At 52.6% G+C, this 23,264-nt stretch overlaps 1 protein-coding gene across 2 annotated transcripts; it reads right to left on the bottom strand.

Moving 5' to 3' along the window:
* Nucleotides 1-33: 33 nt before the first annotated feature.
* Nucleotides 34-2,099, bottom strand: C1QA (complement C1q A chain). 2 transcript variants are annotated; one of them, XM_014881767.2, is made up of 3 exons: nucleotides 2,038-2,099; nucleotides 1,141-1,329; nucleotides 34-1,014 (listed from the first exon to the last, which is right to left on the bottom strand). In XM_014881767.2, exons 2-3 carry the CDS (start codon nucleotides 1,301-1,303, stop codon nucleotides 446-448), a joined length of 732 nt encoding a protein of 243 aa, XP_014737253.1. In that variant the 5' UTR covers nucleotides 1,304-1,329; nucleotides 2,038-2,099; the 3' UTR covers nucleotides 34-445. The 2 variants fall into 2 exon arrangements, with proteins under 2 accessions (XP_014737253.1, XP_014737256.1); XM_014881770.2 differs by having other exon boundaries at nucleotides 1,141-1,311.
* Nucleotides 2,100-23,264: the final 21,165 nt, after the last annotated feature.

Raw genomic sequence — 23,264 nt, 5'->3', positions numbered from 1 at the left:
AAAATGAATGAGTAGAAAAGAAAACCCAAGGAGTTGTGGTAGAAGAAGCCTTTATTTATACTGATGGGGAGGTTGTGACAGGAGGTGCCCCAGTGCCAGGAGGGCTTGTGCAGTGGTTAGTGGAGCAGAAGCAGTGGTAGGCAGTGATTTCCCACCTGGGGGCAAAGAACCAAAGGTGGTGACAACCGGGAGAGGAGCTTGAGTGCCCAGGAGGAGAAAGGGATGAGAGTCCACAGCCCCCAGGGCAGGGCAGGCAGGCTCAGCGTGGAGCTGAGTGCTGCAGTGGTGACCCACAGCTTGGCCAGCTGTGACGTTGCTGGGGGCACAGAACACTTCTGGACGCTCAACTTGGAACCATCCCCATGTGCTGTGGCACTGAAGCATCCCACACAGCCAGAGGGGAGCTGCCAGCCAGGCAGACACCCCAGGGTGCTGTGGGAGCCCCTCAGGCCGTCTCTGGGGACACCAGGAACCCGCTGAAGACGCTGTCGACCTCGGAGCCTCTGTAAATGGAGCTGCCCTGGGCAGGGTCAGTGCTCAGGTACACCTGGTCACCCGCAGCCAGGCTGAGCACGCTGCTGCCCGAGTTCACCTGCAGGATGCCGAGGCTGTTGTTGTCACAGAAGCCGACCACGCGCTGCCCGTTCTTGGTGATGCTCAGACACAGGTCCCCGTTGGACACCACCTGGAAGGTGAAGTAGTAGAGCCCGGGAGTGCTGCAGGTGAACTTCCCAGTCTGGGGGCTGTAGGAGTTCTCCTGGTTGGTGATGATCCTGTCAAACACCACCGTGGTGCCTGTGCGAGGTGGGGACAGCCTGGAGGCAGAGAAGGCAGGACGGGGGTGCTCCAAAACATCCCCAGCTCTGCCTTTCTCCCCTCGTGGCCCTGGCAGCCCTGGCATCCCCGTGAGGCCGACAATGCCTGGTGGGCCCCGTATGCCTGGGAGGCCGGGAGATCCTGGTTCGCCTGTATCCCCTTTGGGGCCCTTGGTGCCCGTGCTCGGCGCTGCTCTCCCTGGGGAGAAGTGGGGACGAGAAGGAGTTCACACACATCTGGCATCTCCTGAGCTGCTCCCACAGCCTGGGATGCTCCAAGAGGCTCCCAGGCCTCCTGCACCCAACATCCCTGGGCTCCTCTTACCTGGCTCTCCCGTGTCTCCCTTCTGGCCTGGCCTCCCATCACGGCCAGGGACTCCAGGGTTGCCGTTCTTGCCATCCGGTGCCTTACACACTCCGTCCTCCAGCAGGGCCATGCCCAGCACTGCTGCCAGGGTGCTGGCTGCCAGCAGGAATCCAGGCTGCATCCTGCCTCCTACAGCACAGGGATGAACTGGGGATGGAGGCAAACACACAGATAAACCTTGGCCATAGACGTGCAGGTGCCCTCATCAGATGTGCCCACGGACCTACTGAATTGTCCAGCATGGATAACCACACACATGTGCAGTGGTGGAAATAAATTCCTGGAAGGGTTTCGAGGCTGTGTGATCTAAACTCACTGATGCCACTGAAAAATCTCTAGCGTGCTCATGGCCGAGTTCTGGGATTGAAAAGCCCAGGACATGGAGCATGGCACAAACCCTTTCCTCCATGTCCTGGGCACGGGTAGGGACACCTCAGATCCCTGTAGAGGATGTTTATTCCATTTGGAGGGAGAAGCACTGTGTGGGGCAGTGGTCCCATGGGATAGAGAGCACGAGGGAGGAAAGGATGTCAAGACACACTACAGTGATAAACAGGAAAGGGAAAAACAGCAAATGGGATCCAAACCTCCAACACTCAGAGCTGAGAGAGAGGACCTATCCCAAATCCTGAGGTTCTCAGCTTGGGACAAGTCTGCAGAGCCCAGTGATGTCCACAGTCACACAGAGCAAGGACAGATTCCTGCAGATTCCTCTTCCCCCCACACCCTCCTTTCTCTGTTTTTCTACTTTGAACCCTTTGGAGGGGGAAGTGAAGAACGAAGGGGGACAGGGAGCAAGGACTGGAAAGCGGTGGCAGAAGAGGAGAGTGTCCCCAGGTGTTTGTGGTGACTTACCTTCAGCAGGGCTGAACACAGAGCAGTGTGAGCAGCAGCTCTGTTTGCTGGAAGCTCTTCTCTGGAAACAGGGAGGAAGAGGAGAGGGGTGGGAAGGATGAACTTGCATGCACTGTAGTTTTGCCTGGTTGGAGAAGGGATGTGTTGAGTTTCACTTTCTCTCTAAGAGGAACTTGTTCCCCTTTCCACGCTTGACTCTGGCTTCACTGGAAACAGGAAGAGTGCAGTGCCACTGGGTGCCCAGCCTGGCCCAGCAGCAGGGGCTGGTGGTGACTGGGCACAAAGCAACATGACTGGAGGCTGCCCACAGGCTGCTGAGATGGCAGGAGGGGACAGGTGATGGAGCACCAGGTGTCACAGCAAGCCATGGGATACTCAGGGCAGCCCAGGGATAACCCGTGGAGGTTTCTGCTGGGGCTGATGGGCAGTGTCTGTCACTGGTCCCCAGCTTTGTCATGGTGTGCTGGGTGCTGACCCCTCCAGATGCTCACCTTGGCTCTGCACTCGGATGGAGCAGGATCCAGCAAAGGATCAGCAGTGCCTGCATGGCTCAGCTGGGCCTTGAGTATTTTGGTTGGATTTTAGGGAAAGGTTCTTCCCTCAGAGGGTGCTGGGCACTGCCCAGGCTGCCCGGGGAATGGGCACAGCCCCGAGGCTGCCACAGCTCCAGGAGTGTTTGGGCAATGTTCTGAGGAGCACTGTGGGATTGTTGGGGGGTCTGTGTAGGGCCAGGAGTGGGACTGGACGATCCCTGGGGGTTTCTTCCAGCTCGGCATAGTCCATGGTCCAATGATCTCCTTCCTGCTGCCCTCACTGCAGCGCTTTGAGGACCTGGTGTGTGGAGTAGAGTGGGAGAAGATGAGGGTGTCTGGCACTGATTGATGCTCTCTGTCCCCTTTGGGGAGCTGTGCCTTGCACCAACCAGATCTGGGCAGCCCCAGGAGCTGTGTGGCCTCGAGATGTGCCAAGTGAAACACCAGCACCTCTTATCACTGAGGGCAGGGAATGACTCCAGGGGTGCACATCCAGCTCTGCTAAAAAAGAGCCCCAAAAATGCCACCAGTCCCCAAACCCCATCACCTCAGGGATGGGAGGTGCCACAGGGACTCCAGCAGGTGAACATCCCTGGGAGCCTGGGGACCACCCAGGCCACCCCATGGGGACACAGTGGGCAGTGAGGAGGAGCCTTCTCATCCTCATCCCCTTGAGTGTCCTTTCAGCAGTCCTGTGGCAGCTTCCCCCACCTGGAGCTGGGGCTCAGGGGAGGATATCCAAGGAAAGAGGGTGGTAAGTAGACCTGGGATTAAGGTGGCTCCAAATTCCAGGGGGGGGTTGACAAATCCCCTATCCCCCCTGCCCTTTGTTTCCTGCATTCCCAAGGGAGGTGTTGCATCATTTCCAAAACAGCTGAAAAAGGCAATGACCAAGCTCAGTCCAGAGACCTTTGCCAGCAGAGACCTGTCACTGAGTTGGTCTTTAATTCATTGACTAGATGCCCACTTAATGCAATATATTACACATTTTTAATCACAATTTCACCCCATAATAAATCAGATGCCCAGAAGAAATGTGATTTTATTTTATCTGCAGAGTTCCCTTATCAACCTGACCTGTAACCGTGTCAAGACAAGATGACAGGTGAGTCTGAAAGGACCTACACTGAGCAAACAGTGTTTCTGGACAGTAATTGTATTTCTGTCCTATTGCCCTCTCTTAATATACAGCCCAAATTGGGCCACTCCATCATTTCATCCAGCATTGATTGATGGCTGTGTCCTTTCTCTTCTGCTGTCCTCTTAACCCCATTTCAGTGCTGAATTACAGGGGCTGGCTGTGGGTTTCCAGCATCTCCTGGAAGCTGGTGTTGATCCAGGTATTCCCTCCCCGAGGTCCTGGGGATTTCTGAGAAGTGTTTAGCTCTGCTCACTTGACTTTCAGAGTTGCTGTGGTCAAGCCAAGCCTTCCTCTCCCATCCTCTGAGCATCTCCTCCTCCTCCTCCTCCTCCTCCTCTGGATCTGCAGCTGAGACATCCCAGGCCAGTTTGGGTTGGAAAGGACCTTAAAACTCACCTTGTTCCACCCCCTGACATGGGCAGGGACACTTTCCATGTCCATCCTCAGACATTTCCAGGGATGGGGCAGCCACAGCTTCTCTGGGCAACCTGTGCCAGGCCTCTCTACCCTCAGAGAGAAGGATTTGTTCCCAGTATCCCACCTGACCCTGCCCTCTGGCAATGGAGGCCATTTACAGTGACAGCCGTGGCTGCAGAGGTGCTGGCTGCAGGGAGTCAGCACGGGCATTGCACGGGGCCATCCCAGAGGCTTCTGTAAACTCACAGAATTCACAGAATTCACAGAATGATGAGGTTGGAAGAGGCCTTCAAGATCATCGAGTCCAACCCATGCCCTAACACCTCAACTAACCCATGGCACCCAGTGCCACATCCAGGCTTTTGGTGAACACATCCAGGGATGGTGACTCCACCACCTCCCCAGGCAGACCATTCCAGTATTTTATCACTCTTCCAGTAAAAAACTTTTTCCTAATATCCAACCTAAATTTCCCTTGGTGTAACTCGAGGCTGTGTCCTCTCATTCTGTCAGTGCTGCCTGGAGCAGGAGACCAACCCCAGCTGACACAGCCACCTTTCAGGAGCTGTAGAGAGTGATAAGGTCACCCCTGAGTCTCCTTTTCTCCAGGCTGAACAACCCCAGCTCCCTCAGTTGTTCCTCACAGGGTTTGTGTTCCAAGCCCCTCCCCAGCCTCGTTGCCTCCTCTGGACACCCTCAAGTGTCTCAACGTCCTCCCTAAACTGAGGGGACAGGACTGGACACAGCACTCAAGGTACAGCCTCACCAGTGCTGAGAACAGGGGAAAACTGAGAGTGCCAGCACAAAAATGTCCCCGGCTTGGCACGGCCCGGCTCTGTCCGGCCGGGAGCAGGGGAAGGATGTGAGAACAGGGGATGGATGTGACCGGGAGCAGGGGAAGGATGTGACCAAGAACAGGGGATGGATGTGACCAAGAACAGGGGATGGATGTGAGAGCAGGGGATGGATGTGACCAGAAACAGGGGATGGATGTGGCCGGGAGAACGGGATGGATGTGGGAGCAGGAGTTGGATGTAGCCGGGAGATGGCACTGCTGCCTCAGCCACAGCGGTGTCACCTCCCGGCACGGCGGTGTCACCTGCCAGCGCCGCCCGCCTCTGCCCACGGCGGGGACAGACACCCCCGGTGTCCCCAGGGGTCTCAGACATGTCCAGCTGCACGATGTCCACTGGACACCTCTGCCAGGCACCCCGCGGTGGCACATCGGAGCCAGGATAACCCATCTGTTATAAATATATATTATATTATTGGCTTTTCACAAATATTAAAGTGAATACTATATGTGTGGTGTTAAAATGTTTTTTTAAATATAGTTTTCTTAAGGAATAACAAAAACTAAAAAAGTGCCTTTGTAGTAAGTAAGCTACCTGCTTAGTTGAATGACACCCAGTAAAGACTCCTACTACTGATATACCAGTTACCAACTGTCTATAAAAATTAAAAACCACAACCAAAAAACACACGTGCTCTAAAAAAGCACACTCAAAACACAGCCATGTAAAACAGTTCCGAAAGTATGAAAAATAATTTATAAAAAAAGTTTGAAAATGTACAATAAATCTATGAATATGCAACACACTAATAAATTTAAAAAGTGTCTCCAAAACAAGTGTGCTCTTAGCTAAATGCCACACACCTGGCCGTTATAACCTTTTACTTTATTGTTTACTTAATTTACTTTATTTATTGTCTTTTATGAAACCTTTTAAAATCTACCCCAAAAAATAAAAATAAACCTTGTTTTTCACACCATCTCCCCCAGCACCTTTTCCCCAGGGTGGGGGTGGTTTAGGGGACAAGAGGGGTTTGCTCAGTGAGGAGCAGCCCCTGGGGGAGGTGTGGGGGCCCTGTAAAGCCCTGCTGGGCTCCACCTGTGGGGCAGGTGCAGCAGATCCCCCCAGCATGGAGCAGGGGCTGAGATGATGTAGGGGACCCCTGGATGACCTGGAATGGGGCCAGGCCCAATGCAGAGATCACCTGGAATAGCCAGAGGATGCAGATGCTCCATAGAGCCCCAGGTGTCACAAAATCACCCCCAAAGAGGATGGTGCCTCGGTATTTGGGGAACCTGAGCACTCAGGTGAGCATCCACACGGATTAGGGCACCTCTCATGGCCTCTTGGCTCTGCTGCACACCCAGGAACTCTGCTTGATGGTTTTTACCCCAAGCACCCCTCCTCCTTTCTGGGAGCCACGGGGCAGCTCCTTCACCTCTGGCTGCTGGGGGTGCCAGGTGAGATGGGTCAGAGCCCTCCAAGGGGTGGGGGTGCCAGGTGAGACGGGTCAGAGCTTTCCCTTCTATGGGTGCCAGGTGAGATGGGTCAGAGCCCTCCCAGGGGTGGGGGTGCCAGGTGAGATGGGTCAGAGCCCTCCCTGCTATGGGTGCCAGGTGAGATGGGTCAGAGCCCTCCCTGCAGCCCCTGGTGGAAGGGGAGTGACCCCTGCAGAGCCTCCCCACGTCCCCAGTGCGTGCAGCACACACGGGCTGCTGACAGCAGGCACAGGGAGAGATGGGCTGTGCTGCCTTCCCTGCTGGGATCCCCGGGGTGCTGAGCACTGACAGCAGGAGCTGCCAGAGGAGGATGAATCAGGCAGCTGGCACTTACCTGTCACTCGGTGAGAGGCAGTGATGGAGATCAACAGTGCTGGCAGGTACCTCACACCCCTCTGCTGCCACCCACCAGCGTCCCAGGCCACCTGCACCCAGTGGGGGGTGAGGACAGCTCACAGCATGCACCTTTCTGCAGTCACTGGTGGCTGAGTGGTGCCTGAATAACCACCCAGGTGGATGCTGCAGCTGCTGAGCTGGGCTGTCCCAAAGAGACTCAGAGAATCATGGAAGTGTAAAGTTTGGAAAGATCTTGGATCCAAACATTAACTCACCAGGTTAATGCCAGGTCCAGCACTGAGCCATACCCCTAAGTGCCACATCCACATCTCTTAAATCCCCCAGGGATGGTGACACCACCACTGCCCTGGGCAGCTCTGCCAGTGCCTGACAGCCCTTTTGTGAAGGAAGTTTCACTAATATCCAACCTAAACCTCCCCTGGAAGAACTTGAGGACATTTCCTCTTGTCCTGTCAATTGTTACCTGGGACAAGACACCAGCCCCCAGCTGGATCCATCCTCCTGTCAGAGACTTACAGGGAAAGATGGGGCCCTGGGAGATGTCAGGTGACAATCGGGCTGCAAAGCCACTTGCCACACTGTGTAACCCTGGTGTCACACTGTGTAACCCTGGTGTCACATTGTAACACTGGTGTCACACTGTGTAACAACGGTGTCACACTAACACTGGTGTCACACTAACCCTGGTGTCACACTGTGTAACCCTGGTGTCACACACTGTAACACTGGTGTCACTGTAACACTGGTGTCACACACTGTAACACTGGTGTCACACTAACACTGGTGTCACACTAACACTGGTGTCACACTGTAACACTGGTGTCACACTGTAACACTGGTGTCACACTGTAACACGGGTGTCACACTAACCCTGGTGTCACATTGTAACACTGGTGTCACACTGTAACACGGGTGTCACACTAACACTGGTGTCACACTGTAACACTGGTGTCACACTGTGTAACCCTGGTGTCACACTGTAACACGGGTGTCACACTAACACTGGTGTCACACTGTAACACGGGTGTCACACTAACACTGGTGTCACACTGTAACACTGGTGTCACACTAACACTGGTGTCACACTGTAACACTGGTGTCACACTGTGTAACACTGGTGTCACACACTGTAACACTGGTGTCACACTAACACTGGTGTCACACTGTGTAACCCTGGTGTCACACTGTAACACTGGTGTCACACTAACACTGGTGTCACACACTGTAACACTGGTGTCACACTAACACTGGTGTCACACTGTGTAACACTGGTGTCACGCTGCCACTCGTGGGTCCCCTGCTGTCCCAGGGGATGAGTTATTCCTGTGATGGATGCCTGCACAGAGCAGGAGTGAGGATGAAACACAGGTATGTGGTTTAAGAGGCAGCATTTCAGGCTCCAGCCCTTGCTGGCTGTCTCCTGTCATTGATGCACATCTCTGCTGCCTCATGGGACAAGAGGAGATGGATGAGTGCTGAGCAGCCCTGGGCAATGCTGGGAAAGCTTGTCCCATCCCTCTCTCTCTTGTTCCCTGCTAAGGATGTCAGGGCTTGTCATTATTCGACATCTATTGGTTAATTTGGCTGATTGTTCCCCATTCTTTAATGTATCCGTTATTTATTTATTCTCTGGTGTAACAAGCAGTTGCAGATTGATCACTCTGGCATGTAAATGAGCTGCTCTAGTGCTTGTCACTGAAATTTGTAGATTGGAGGAGTTTGCAATCAAACACAGCCAGAATCTAAATTACAGCATTTTAGGCAATAATAGCAGGGAGAAGACAGGAAGGATGTGCCATAAATAAGCTGGTATCAGAGCAGGGTGCCCCGAGCTGTGCTGACAACACGCCAGGAGCCCCAGGGGGAGCAGCAGGAGTCCCTGCCCTGCAGAGCTGGGCTGTCCTCCAGGGATGGCTCCTTCCCCAGGGAGAAGGGCAAACAGAGGAAGCAAAAGGCTTTTGGGGATGGTGGGGCCTGGCTGAACACCAAGGGCTGCTCACACTGGTCTCTGAAGAACCCAGCATGGGGAAGTGTTTACAGGACTAGGGGCTGCAGGGAGCCTCGGGACTCTTCTATGGATACTGATTTGATTGCCACCAATGGATCATGTTTGATATCTTCCCACCTCCATCAAAAGTCAATGGATGCATCCAGGATGAGATTCTGTCCATGCCAAGGTCAGTAAGAAAGATCACAGCAGGTAAGTAAGGGATTAAAGCATCCTGGGCCTTTCTGCAGGCAGTGGGCACAGCTGGGATGGGATCAGGGAGCCAACCTGGACCTTTGCAACATCAGGGGACAGGAGCCTGTGCCCTTCCATGCCAGGGCACACCTGGAAGGAAGTGCTGCCAGAGAGGAGAGATGTCCAGCAGGCACAGAGCTGTGGATGCCAGAAGAGCTGCAGAAAGGACCTCAGGGATCCCCAGTCCAGCTCTCTACTCTCTTCCAGCATTAAATCAGGGAGGATGTGGCTTTGCCTACCTGGGTCTGGAGATCCCCCAAGGACAGAGATCCCATAGCTCCAGTGACCTGTCTTAGAGCTGCACCACACTCGGGTGAAGAAATGTTTCCTGATGTCCATCCCAAATCTCTGGAGGTCCCCTGTGTGCCCACCATCCCTCATTACATCCTTTGGCATCACTGAGATGTGTTTGGCTTTGCTTCCTTGCAATTATTCCCAAACAGCTGCAGCAGAGATCAGCTCCCAGCTCACCCCCTTCCCCTGGCTGACAGTGAGGTGGCCTCCCCGCTGTTGATCATAAGGATGAACAATTTCCCCTGAATTGGCCACACTCCCCCCCATGCAGCAGTTCAGCTCATCTATGCTTTGTTCACATTCACTGATTCCCACCCCAACCCTTTCCCTATTCCAGCAACGAGTCCTGAGCCTCTTCACCCTTTAAGGAGAGTCCATGGTATCTCCTAAACACCCCTAAAGGTTGAAAAATAGCTTGAAGTGCCATTCTTACAAGACAACAACAACAAAAATCCCAATTCTTGTCCTTCCTTTCCCTCTTGGCTTTATGTTACAGGTTCAGGAGATGAGGCCCTGAGAGACATCCTGGACATGGTGGGATCCCCTTCCAAACCCATGTGATGGCTGTACTGGAGGGGAGGCACAGGGTGCCCCTCTCTGGGCTCTGAGTTTTGGTACTCAGTTCTGGTTCTGTGGGGTTTGGACTCTTTGGGGCCATTAGGCCATGGTGAGACCTTTGGGAATCTCCCCACCAGAAAGGGATGTGCTCATCCTAGTGGATTGGGAACCATCAGGCACTAGTTTGCAGCATAGTTGTGTTTCCCCACTGGACTGGGATGACCAGCACTGATCCTCCCTGCACCCTGTGCTCACACACATCCTGAAAGCTACTGGAGCATCATGTCCCCTTCCCAGAATTATCTCCATGCTGTGACCTGCTTTCCCTGGCATCAGGCCTTGAAAATGCAGTGGAAATTTCCTGCAGGTGAATGTCAGTGTTAACTGGGTCATGGCAGCTGGAGGTCTGTGCTGCCTGCAGCCAATTACACCTCATTTCTGTTCAAACTCACTTTCCACAGGGACTTTTCTGGGAACTCAGCTCCCCTCTACCTGACCTTGGCTGCTGGATCAATGTGATCTCCCAGGCTCATTTGTCTCGTTTGCCCAATTTGGAGGGTGGCTGATTGCTGCTCCTGAGACTCTGATTGCCCATGGCCAGCAGGGCCCCAGTGTGTGCCCCAGGCTCCATCAGCCAGCCCAGCTCAGCTTTGCCAGGGAATATCCCACAGTGCTGAGCACTGGATGGATGTTTCCAAGGCAGGGAGGCATTCAGCCTGCATTGGGCTGGAGGCCACGGTGCCTCCCTGTTCCTGTGCTCTGAAAGATGCACACCTCAATGTGTGAGTGTCACTCAATGAGTGTCTGCTCAAGGCAGGGGGTTGGAATGGGCTGGTGTTGAAGGTTGCTTCCAATCTGAGCCATTCTGGGATTTGATGACCCTGCTCTGATGAACACAGACCTTCAGCACCTCTGATTTTTGGTGGCTCTCTGGCTCTGTCCCCAAGCAGAGGGAACAGAGTATCCTCAGTCCTGGGGTGGTCCCCATGCTTCCCGCATGCTCTGAGGCACCTCCATCAGATCCCCAGCTCCCTGGACACATCCCAAACTCTGCTTCTGCCACGAGCTCCCCCTCCTCAGCCACCTCCACTGCTTCCCACAAGGACACAGCCCCTTCCCGGCTTGGACAGGCACTTCCACTTGCATGAGCCACCCAGGATTCACTCCCATCCAAATCCTCTCCTGTAGGCAGAGCTCAGACCCGTGTCCTTGCTGCCAACTCAGAAGCAAATCAATGCACACCTCAGAGGCCACTCCACAATCTTCTTCGTGTGGGGGCAATTGTGTGGCAGCCCCAGCACTGACTCCTTGGCCTGGAGTGATTCTTCACCTGGACTTTTAATTTCAGAGCTGCAATGAGGGATGGGAAGAATCACAGCTTCTAATTAATTACTGACTTCCCTGTAATTGATGCAATTTACTGCCAGTGTGTCTGGTTTATTGCACTGTGGGGAAGGTCACTCTGAACACTGTTTTACAAACACTCCAGTGAGGGGCCCAAAGTCCTGAAACAGCTCCACACTCCTGATCCTGAGGGAAGTTTGCACTGGAATGTCACTGATGTCGGAGACAGGAATGTGACAACACCACACACTGAGGTCACGAAGCACCAGACAAGGTTTATTGATGTGCATCTCTTTTTACAGGGGCTTCAAAGAGAGGCTTTAATAGCTTTTTATAGGGACTCCCAATTTCCTGTGCTGACAAACGTGATTGGCCAAGGGGCTTAGCCCCGCCCAGCTCACTGGCTTGGTTCAAAGGGATTGGCTGGGGTCCCGTGTTTGAGTTTGAATTCAGCCAATCACATCCATACCTGGCAGTTGTTTATTCCTGTTATCCAACACTGGGCTGCTCCGGTCGCTGTGTGCCAGGCCCAGTGCTCTGTGCCTGTCACAGCAGAGGATGCCTGTGATCCTATAAATAATCCTTTATTTATTTAATATTTATGTCACCAGAGTGGGCAACCACAGAGCAGCCTGCAGGTGGCTGCCTCTGGACAGCAGGTCCTGGTCCTCTGGATACTGGGAAGGAATTGTTCCCTGTGAGGGTGGGGACAGGGTGTCCAAGGCAGCTGTGGCTGCCCCTGGATCCCTGGCAGTGTCCAAGGCCAGGCTGGACAGGGCTTGGAGCACCCTGGGACAGTGGAAGGTGCCCCTGGCCATTCAGGGGGTGGGACTGAGTGAGCTTTAAGGTCCTTCCAACCCAAATCAGTCTGGGATTCTGTGATTCCATGATCTGATCTGGGGGACACAGAGGTCCCAGCATGAGGCCAAGCACAAGGTGATACATGCAGGACCCTCCAGCTGGGCTTCATGTGGGATTTGATGTGATTTTATTTCCAGGTCAGATTCATCCCGTAATGGGATGTTTTTGATTGCATTGGCCTTCACAAGGAGGATTCAAGGCTGGGCAGTGGGATCTCTAAGGAGCTCTAACCCTTCCAGTAATGCCTGAATTTTTCTGATGTAATTTATTTGGAGAAGTCAAATGAAGCCTCTTATTTGCCACAATGATACAAGGAGATTACAGTTTGTGCCTCCCATTCTCAGTCCTGAGCTGGATGGATCTCTCTAATTCCCCAAAATCACATATTATTGGGATGTGTATCTCTTTTTAAGTGTCTCCTACGCTGCTCTGATATAGCATCCCCTGGGTAGAGCCCTATCCTCCACTTGGAGCTGGATGTGCCTCACCAGGGCTTAAGAGGGGATTGTCTGAGCCTTTCAAATTATTTCCCTCACTAATTAACAACGAGGTTTCAGGTTCGGAGCATGCACTTAAATAAACTGTAAAAGTGCATTTCATTAATCTTAATTAATGATTTAAATCCTTGGAAGCCTCTGCTCAGGCCCTGTGATTGATGGCAGCTTCTTGGTTTCCCTGCCTCTACAGTGGGGACAGGGACAAGGACCTGTCCCTTTGCCTGCTGCCTCCAGATCCAGCCTGGGCACCATTCTGGAAGGTTTAAAGTGCTTGATCAGAATGTGAATGAGTGACAATTCTTGTTCTAGACAGGACACCTCTCCTGAATTTCAACTCTGTGCGTTTGGGTGTGCAGTCACTGCAGCAGAGTGTGCCAATCGCCAGGGCTGGCAGAAAACAAACTTTGCAGACCACTGGAGGGAAGAACTGGGCAAAGTGAGCAGGAAATTGCACTTCAGATGGTGCAAAGCACCGTCCACATCTCTGCACGGCTCGGACAGCTCAATTTAGAGACCAGAGGATGTGATAAAAGCTCGTTTGCACATCCACAAAGGTGCATGAAGAGACAATGGCAGGAGGGGGAGCTCAAACTCCACCCTGGGGCTACCCCAGACTCCCCAGAGGAGAACCATCAGCCCATGGGGGGCACAGGACACGGTGCCGGGTGGGGACCCAGCCTGAGGAGTCCCGAGGAACAACCACCTTGACCATGGCCCCTCCCAGAGCTGTCCCAGCACAGCCATCTGCTCCAGTGGGGTGTGAAAATCATCACTGCATGTGGCTCCCAGGTCACCTTTTGGAACAAGGACATTTCTGCCCCGGGGTGTGAGACCCAACGTGGGATGAGGGGGAAGAGCATTTCTTGACTTATTATTGTGAAAAACGAGGTTCACTTTCCCAGTACATTCTAAAAGGTTTAGTAAAAGACAATAAGGGACAAACAATAAAGTCAAAGGTTATACAGCCAAGTGCTTGGCACTTAGCTAATAGCTCATTTAGCTAAGAGATGTTTTGGAGACACCCCTTAAATTCATCAGCCCCTTGCATATTCATAGACCCATCATACAATTTTAAACTTTTCTATAAACTATTTTCCATATTCCAGGAACTGCTTTACATGGTCATTCCTTGAGTCCACTTTTTTACAGCATGTGTGTTTCTTGGCTGTGATTTGAATTTATTTTTCTTAATTTGGGCTGTGGTCTTTAATTTCTACAGTGCTGGTAGCTGGTGTATCAGTAGCAGTGTCTTCACTGGGTGTTACCCAACCAAGGCAGTTCACTTACTGCAAAGACACTTTATTAGTTTATGTTACTCCTAGAGAAAACGATATCTGAAAAACCATTTTAACACCACACAGAGTATCTACCCTAATATTTGCAAAAAGCCAATACCATAATATGTATTTATAACATTATGGATAAATTAGGTGTCTGAACCCAGCTGCTGGAGGGATCCATGGTGCACATACCTGTGTGTGTGTGTGTTTATATTCTCTCTGTTACACCTGCATCCTGCTCAGCCACAGCAGGATGAGGCTGTTTGGTGCTGTTGATGTCCACGTGGCTGCTCCTGGTGTCTGTCTGTGAGCTGTGAGGCCAGGCAGGTGTCCAGGTGTTCACTTACACAGGTATAGAGCTGTGGACACACACATTCAGAGAGCTGGGGAATTACAGTTTGGAAATTCTTGTCAGGCCTGGATTTCTCCTGACTCTCAGCTCCATTCCCAGGCTGACAAGCTGACTACAGCTTCAGTTAGGGAGGAGTCTCCCAGGGTGAGAACATGGTGACAAACAGAGTGGAATTCATCACCAACATTAACCCCTGGTGTCTTTCCCGTGGGACACATCCTGAGGTGCTGTCCCAAGGATGTTTTTCCCAGTTGTCCAATGAGCTCCTGTCCTGTCCTGGCTGCACTAACACACTTTAAATCCGGGCTGTCTGTACAATAAATTGGCCTTTTTTCCCCAAAGAGCTCCGTGTGTGTTGCTGTCCTTTCTCTCTCTTTGCAGCACAGTGAGCACATAGAGCTGTACCTGCAGTACAGGTGTGTGCTGTGCACATCTTCAGCCTCACTCTGACAGACCTGGGGGCAGGCAGCTGCAGCAGCCTCACATCCCTCACCTGCTGGATTCAGCAAAATGTGCTCCCACTAACAAAAAATACCGAAGCCAACAATTTAGTGACTAAGAGATTGGGAACCAGCAAAGGAACTACTCACACTTGCAGACCTTGAAGTGCTGCATCTCTGGGTGTACAGGCAGGGAGAGGAAAAAGGAATCTTTTCAGAGACAAGACCAAGAAACTGTGCCCATGATGTTGTTCTTCCAGGAGATGAGCATCCTGCTGCTCCTCTGGGATCACCCAGCTCAGTGCATGGCACGCAAAGCCTCTCTCAGAATCTCACTTTGGTTTGGAGCTGGAGCTGAGACACCACTCTCTGCAGATCTGCTTGAGTTTTCACTGAGACCTGGCTCCTCAACAGCAAAATCCTTGTTCCCTCTCTTGCCTTTCCCTTCTCCCTGACAAGAATCAGGAAGGGATGCTCCCTTGCTTTCAGCAACTCTGATAAAAATATATTTGTTAAAGCTCCACTTCCCCGAGTGATGACATTAAGCATAATATTCAGTTTCTGCCTAAAAAAGGAATATTTTTTCCCATCTGGTGAAGGAAGAACCTCAAAAACATTATTAAAAGGCTACTGCCAGTTTAGACATCAAAAGCTGGGAGTGGCAATCCAAAATCAATAGTGGTTTTTAATTCAGTCCTGATCTGAAGCTGGAATAGGTTTAGGGCAGAGCACGTTTACCAGCTCCCCCAGGGTGATGCTGAGAAGCTTTTGTAAATTTCTGGGAGACTTAGGGACACTGGGCTTTGGGTGTCATGTAGGGTGGCAGCATTTCCCTGCTGGCTCTGGGGTCCAGACGTGTCCTAAACAGCAGCTGTGACCTTCTGTGAGCCCTGTCCTTGGGCTGGCTGGGGATGGGGCCCCTTCCCTGCTGTGCCTCAGGGCTGTGCCTGTGACAGCCTGGCCCCTGGGCTCTGCTGCAGCTCCTCACCCTTTATTAAATATCACACTTTGCTTCAGATGCTGATTAATTTCTAATCAAATCTCTTTGCCAGTGGCCATCTTCCAGCCTGCAGGGCTGCACTGCTGAGGATCCTCTGTCTCTGGCACCTCTGAGGTGACATTTCTGCTGTGCCTGTGTGCCTCAGCAGAGCTCTCAGACAGTCACAGAGTCCCAGGCTGGTTGGGGTTGGAGGCAAACTTAAAGTTCATCCCATTCCCTGCCCCCTGCCATGGCAGGGACACCTCCCACTGTCCCAGGCTGCTCCCAGCCCTGTCCAGCCTGGCCTTGGGCACTGCCAGGGATCCAGGGGCAGCCACAGCTGCTCTGGGGCCTCCCCACCCTCACAGGGAAGAATTTCTTCCCAATATTTAATCTAAATTTACCCTCCTGCTGCTGTCTCATCCAGCTCTGCAGGGTCTCTGCAGGGTGGAAGCAGATGGGAGCCATGACTGTGGCATCCCCCCGAGGGAGAGCAGGCCAGGCTGCAGGGAAGCCCCCTGAGGTACCTGCCTTAACCAGACACCTTCCTCTCCATCACTGCCCATGACATTTCTGCACTTCCCCGTGCTCCCCCCAGAACCCTGCAGGAAGGCTGCAGTCCTGAATGGTCCTTCCTGGGATGATCCTTCATGGGATCATCATGGATCAGATGTTCAGTCTGGAGAAGTGAAGGGAGAGCTCAGAGCCCCTGCCAGGCCCTAAAGGAGAGCTGGAGAGGGACTGGAGACAAGGGATGGAGGGACAGGACACAGGGAATGGCTTCCACTGCCAGAGGGCAGGGCTGGATGGGATATTGGGAAGGAATTCCTGGCTGTGAGGGTGAGCAGGCCCTGGCACAGGGTGCCCAGAGCAGCTGTGGCTGCCCTTGGATCCCTGGCAGTGTCCAGGTTGGATGAGGTTTGGAACAACCTGGGATAGTGGAAGATGTCACTGCCCATGGCAGGGGGTGGGGCTGGATGAGCTTTAAGCCCAGACTAGTCTGGGATTCCGTGATCCCTGCAAATGCAAACTCTTCCCCCCAGTGTCCTGGAAGCAGGCTCAGGGAGGAGGAGCTGCTGCAGCCTGATGGTGCTCAGGGGGTGTGTTTGGATCAGATTGAGGACAGATAAATCATCTACATGCAAGGAGCTTTCCTTGTGCACAGCTGGCTCACATGACAGATTCGGGAGGCAGGGAGCTGGTGGGGGAGGTTTATTATACCTGAGATTAGAGAAGTGTCTGACAAGTGCTCACTCAGCCAGCCAGAAGTAAAGCACCCCTGTGTCAGTGAGCAGCTATAGCAGTGAAAGGCACTGCTGGGACCTGCTCTCCTTGCAGAGCCCAGGACTTGGCAGCACCAATGGGCCAGGGAGGAGCTGGAGGATGAGGATGGTGTCTGTGACATCCAGCCCTCCCTGGCTGGGCTGTGCTGGCCATGCTGTTTGGTGGCACGGCAGGGCTGTGTCCCCTCTCTGTGCCTGCAGCCCCTTTTCTGCCTGTCCCAAACCTGCTGACCTGCTGCTTGCACCCAGCCCTGCCTCCCCTCCCTGCTCTGTAACTCCTGGGACAGATGCAGACAGTACCAGGCAGGGAGCAGAGCCAGCTCCAGCTGGGTGGAGGAGCTGGAAATAGCCTTTTGTTAACCATTTTAAGCAGCTCATTTGGAGATGCGTTTTGCCAGCAGAAACTCCAGCATGCTGTTTATCCCTCTTAGGGGAAGGCTGTTATTAGTGCAAAATGAATCAGCGTGGATGCAGCTCCTCAGCAGCTCTGAGCTGGGAGTGCAGCAGCAGGGATGCAGCAAGCACACAGAGAGCCTTCAAAATTCCATTATTAATTCATGATCACGTTCATTGGAAGAACAATTGTGGCAAATTTGGCTGCTTTAGCCATTTGGTGCAAAGGGCTTGTGGGAAGGAGCTTTGTGAGTGCAGATCCAGGCTTGGTCTGCACACACAGAGTGGAATGGACTGGTTTGACTGGGAGCCTGGCAGGGACGGGCTCACATCCCACACTTTGCAGTTACTGGGCACAGAGGGGGAGTCAGGTGACCCTGTAGACAGGACATGGATATTCACAGAACATCTCAGCTCATCTCCTCCAGCCTTTACAGCCTCCTTCAGCTCTCATTTCATGGATTACACCACATTAAAAAAGGGTTCTATAACACCCTAGTGCTCCCCCATCCTGTGGAGGCTGCACAGAGATTCCCTCTCTATAGCTGGAGCATCCTGGATGGATCCTGCTGACCCCAATCCCTTGTCCCTTGACTAAGGGAATAGTGCAGGGCACAGCAGGAAGGCTGCACATGTGTGATGGGAACAGGAGATGTGGGAGGAGCTGTAGCACCCAGACACACAAACACTATAAATATAAATATATAAATATATAAATATATAAATATATAAATATATAAATATATGAATATATAAATATATAAATATATAAATATATAAATATAAATATAAATATAAATATAAATAGAAATAGAAATAGAAATAGAAATAGAAATAGAAATAGAAATAGAAATAGAAATAGAAATAGCAATGTATTTACAGTCTATAAATACAGCACTCTATAAATCCAGACAGGCACTACTCCCATGCATAGATATACTCCTTACTGTTCTCTGCATTCGTCACTGAGGATTATAACTCAGAGAGGATTTTTTTGATTTTTAAGAAAAAAAAGTACCATGGGGAAATGTGCCCGTGACACTGAGAGTGTTTGGTGCAGGTATTTCAGCAGCTGACCCACAGTTTGTCTTCCTGCCTCATTCCTGCTCTGCCAGCAAGTCTTGATGGACAAGCTTTGGAGAGGAAATGCAATGGCAGCTCAGGGATGCAGGCTTCCCCACACTGGAGTTTGGTGAGGGGCAGATTTGGGATGGTGGCAGCAGGGTGTCCCTGCCCACCCCCTCCAGAGCAGCCCTGGAGGGCGCCTCCCATTGCTCCATGCTTTGCCCTTTTTCCCTGGAGTGCCACCCCAGCAGCACCAGGGGTGATCCAGCCTGGTCCCCATTGCCAGCAGCAAACCAACCCTGCACATGAAAAGGGAGAAAATCTGCAAGATCTTCCCAAGTGGTGGTGCCCAGCAGGAGCAGTGACACCAGAGCTGTCACAGGGAAGGGACAGCACATCCCAGCTGAGAGGAATGAGGGATTTGTCTTTCCAAACGAGCTGTGGGTCTGCTGGTAGATAAAACCAGCACTGAAAGATAAAAGAAACAATGGGATGGATTCCACTGATTGATAAATGGAAAAAGATATTTGCCTTTACAAACAAACTGTAGGTTTGCTGAGAAATGAAACTGGATATTGAAAGATGGAAGAAGCAATGGGGAAAAACTATGAATTCTGTAAGAATTAAAAAATTAAAAGGGAGGATTATACATTAGAGGGGAATCTCAGGTATCAGGTGTTCTGGGAAGTCTGTGCCTCTCAAGTACCTCAGCCCATGGGGAAAGAGAGAGGGAAATTGGGATAAAAAGGGAGGGGAGTCCTCCAAAAATTCGAGAGATCCCAGGGGAATGCCCCATGGCCTCTCCCTTTATTCGAATAAAGCAAAAGGACTCCTCTGTCTCCTTTTCGGACATAAACCTCTGCTGTTTGTGGATTCATTTTCCTGACACAGCCAAGCCCAGAGTGGGGCAGCTAAGGAGGAAGGGAGGAGGAGGAGGGAGTGGGAAACATCCTGCATTCCACTGAGGCTTTAACCTGCAGCCCCGTGGACACAGGGCTTTGGGAACACACATGAGCCACAGGAGAGGGGACAAAAGAGGAGGGGAATTGGTCAGAAAGGCTCAGACCTGCAGCTGCAGCAGCCCTGGGACAAGGAGATGCTCTGGGCCCAGCAGAGCCAGGCTGTGGGGATGACAAAGGACAGGTTGATTGGAATATTTGCTTTGTTGTCCTGGCACTAATGAAGTGCTCTGAGGCACAGCAGCAGTGACAGCCTCTCCTCTGTCGGAGGGGCTGGTGCTGCGTGCTCAGTGTTGTGATCCATTATTTACAGCAGAGTTTGTGCTCAGCCTCACCAGAGGGCATTTGAACAGGGCCAAGGGCAAGGACACACGTGGGGAGGGGAGGTGACACCTGCCAGAGGGGCTGTGTCCTGCAGAGCAGGTCCTGGAAGGGCACGGCAGGACAGCACACATCACAAAGGTGCTGCTGGTGTGGCCACCTGGGCAAATGAGGTGCTGGTGAGAGTAAGAGGTGTCATAGAGGGGAATGACCTCCCTGTCCTCGTGTCTGACTGAGCCCTAAAAGATGTGATGTGGCTAATGGCCTTCTCAGTGTGCAGAGGGTGTTTCTGGTGTGTGCTGGGTGCTGTGGGCTGGTGAAGATCAGGCACGAGTGGCTGTCACAAAGACAGACCCTCCAGAGCTGGGCAGGTGCCAGGCATGGCCTGAGGTGTCACTTAGAGACCAGCTCCACAAATCTGAGAGCACTGCCCAGTGTCCCATCACCACCATCACCCCACCCACAGCACAGCCAGAGCAAACAGGGGCTCATTCATCAAATGGTATCAAAACATGGTCAGGAAGAGGCTCAAGGACCTGAAACTAAAATGTGCCCGGGGGAACAAAACACACCATGGAAATACAGATATTCTTATCTTCAGATCCATCTGCTCCTACAAACCCCTGTGTCCACTCTCCCACTGACACAGGTGATGTGAACTCCTCCTTCTGATCCCACTGCTCCTGCTCCACATGCTGCCACCAAACCAGTTCAGGGGGTTCTGGGACCCCAGTAAAAGGGGGATATGGACCTGTTGGAGAAAGTGAAAGGCCACAAAGATGTTCAGGGGACTGGAGCCCCTCTGCTCTGGAGCCAGGCTGGGAGAGCTGGGGGTACTCACCTGGAGAGGAGAAGGATCCAGGGAGAGCTCAGAGCCCCTTCCAGAGCCTAAAGGGGCTCCAGGAGAGCTGGAGAGGGACTGGGGACAAGGGATGGAGGGACAGGACACAGGGAATGGCTTCAAATGGACAGAGGACAGGGCTGAATGGGATATTGGGAAGGAATTCTCCCCTGTGAGGATGGGGAGGTCCCAGCACAGGGTGCCCAGAGCAGCTGTGGCTGCCCCTGGATCCCTGGAAGTGTCCAAGGCCAGGCTGGACAGGGCTGGGAGCAGCCTGGGACAGTGGAAGGTGTCCCTGCTATGGCAGGGGAGGCACTGGATGAGCTTTAGGGTCCCTTCCAACCCAAACCAGTCTGGGATTCTCTGATTCCTGCTCCAGGTCAGTGCAGAGAGTGGACAGGATGGGTGAGGGGAGACCAGAGAGGCAGGAGTGAGGGCAGGGCACAGCATCACTTGATCCCCATGGCTGGATGGATGCAGGAACGCAGGGAAACCCTTCCTAACCCTTTATGTTCCCTGTACAGCTGGGAGGCCATGACTGTGCTGGGAGGATCCCTGTGGCTGTTGGGGCCTGGAGCCAGCACTCAGCATCAGGATGTCACCTCTGGGGACATGGGGGTGACACGGATCAGTGAAGCTCTGGCTTGGCCTGAGTGTTGGCTTGAGGCACCTGGAGCTGCCAGCACCTGTCCATGAGAGGTGTTTGCTGTGGTGGAGTCCCTGCTCTGCCACCAAAGAGGATCTGACCCCTTCCCTCCTGTGACACCCCTGTGCAGGTCTCCCCTCTCTGCCCTCTCTCCTGTTTCTCTGGGCTGAGCAGAGCTCCAGGTCTCTCTGCACGGGGATACAGCACAGCCCTGCTGCTTTCATGGTGAGCTAATTCTGGAGTCACTAATTTAATGATGATTAATGACAGGTACACCACCTTTTCCTTCCTCCTTTTATCGATTGGGGAAAAAAAAACTGGAGCAGAGCCGGATATTAATTAATTCTCTCAAGTGGAGGGGAAAGTAATCAGACTGAAATCAGATTGAATTTAGGACTCGTGGGTGAGCAGGACGATGTGCTGAGTGATGGAAATGAGAGATGCCCCAGCCTGGCTGGGCTGGGAGGGACAAGGCTGCTGAGCACATTTCCCTGGAAAGGGCTGGCAAAAGTGGATGTAAGGGACAGGTATCCAGGCTGGACCTGCCCACCTGGGCCACACAGCCTGACCCCACACTGGGAGGGATTGGGGATACTGGGAATTGGGTGCAAAGCCTAGCACGGGTTTGGCCTGGGTGGGTTTATCTCTGCCCTGCCTCCTCTTTGGCTCTCTTTCCTACAGGCTGGATTGCAGCATCACATTGCACCTCTCTGGAAATGCCCAAGGCCAGGGCTTGGAGCAACCTGGCATAGTGGAAGGTGTCCCTTTCCATGGTAGGGCTGAGCTTTAAGGCCCTTCCCAACCCAAAGCAGTCTGAGATTCTGTGGTTGTCTGAGCATCCAAACCAGCTGAGCTCCTCAGTCACATTTTGCAAATCTCTGTGATCGAGGATTGTTTGTGTTTCACCTGGGAATGCCAGAGCAGGGCTAATCAAGGCTGGGGAGTCAATCTGCCAAGCATCTACGTGTTTTAAAGCCACATATCCTCCAAGAAATTCCATTTCACCTTGAGAAAATACCTTCTTCCCTGTAAGTCAGTTCACTGGCAGGGCAGGGCTGAGCCCCACAGCTCACTGAGGCTCAGGGCTCCAGCAATCTCCCAAGTATTTAAGCATGACTAATGGCTAGTGCCTACCATACAAGGGATTTAAAACCTGCATCCTATTCAAGCACTGGTCAGACCCACAACTGCCTGATTTCTAATAGCATGCACACTCAGGCAGGAGACATTCCAGAGTGCCCTTCCCCTCTGCAGTCCAGTGTAGTGTCACCTCACATTAGGACTGGGACCATGAATCCTAAACCTGTGACCTCAGTGAAGCAGTCAGTGATGCTGTGTCAAAATCTTTTGACATGATGCTTCAAAGAAGAATCTTGAAAAACATGAACCAAATTAAATAAATGCAATTAAACAATTTTTCATCAGAAGAGAGGTTACTGACTGGGTCCACTCCAGGATGTGAGCAACCATGTGTTCATAAAAGAGCAGAGAGAGTTTTCTGCTGAAATCTCCAGTTTGGGCAAGGCTGTGTGGGTCAGGTCAGGTCGGACTGAGCCAGCAGTGAGAGCTGTCCTCAGGTGGGCTCCAGCTCCAGGGGCGAGTGCAAGGCAAACACAGTCTTGGGAATGGTTAGAAAGAGACAAGAGCAATCTAATTAATTACTGCTCCTGCACTGGCAGTGGAGACTCATTTAAAAGAATCACAGAATATCCTGAGCTGGAAGGGACCCCCAGGGATCACCCAGTCCCACTCTGGCCCTGCACAGACACCCCAACAATCCCACCCTGTCCAAACTCTCCTGGAGCTGTGGCAGCCTCGGGGCTGTGCCCATTCCCTGGGCAGCCTGGGCAGTGCCCAGCACCCTCTGGGGGAAGAACCTTCCCTGATATCCAACCCAAACCTCCCTGACACAGCCCCAGCCATTCCCTGAGTCATTTCCCTGGCTCCCAGAGCAGACACTGGAGCTGCCCTTCCTCTGCCCCCTGGGAGGAAGCTGCAGACCCTGATGAGGTCTGACCGCAGCCGCCTCCAGGCTGAAGAAGTCAAATGATCTCAGCAATTTAAGCACACCGCCTTTAATCCCTGGAGACAAGATGTGGGACTTTGCTGGATGTCTGTGGGGACACCAGGC

The sequence above is a fragment of the Sturnus vulgaris genome, chromosome 25 (genome assembly GCF_052056855.1).
Source record: "Sturnus vulgaris isolate bStuVul1 chromosome 25, bStuVul1.hap1, whole genome shotgun sequence".
NCBI classification, from domain to species: Eukaryota; Metazoa; Chordata; class Aves; order Passeriformes; family Sturnidae; genus Sturnus; species Sturnus vulgaris.
The sequence above is the reverse complement of the archived record's forward strand: the minus strand, read 5'-3'. Positions and strand labels throughout refer to the sequence as shown.

What these genes read in the sequence shown, in the direction of transcription:
- C1QA (XM_014881767.2), bottom strand. Translation starts at nt 1,303, where the DNA reads ATGCAGCCTGGATTCCTGCTGGCAGCCAGCACCCTGGCAGCAGTGCTG. An exon ending in GGGAGACACGGGAGAGCCAG is followed by an intron (nt 1,015 to 1,140) that starts GTAAGAGGAGCC and finishes ACTTCTCCCCAG; the next exon opens with GGAGAGCAGCGCCGAGCACG.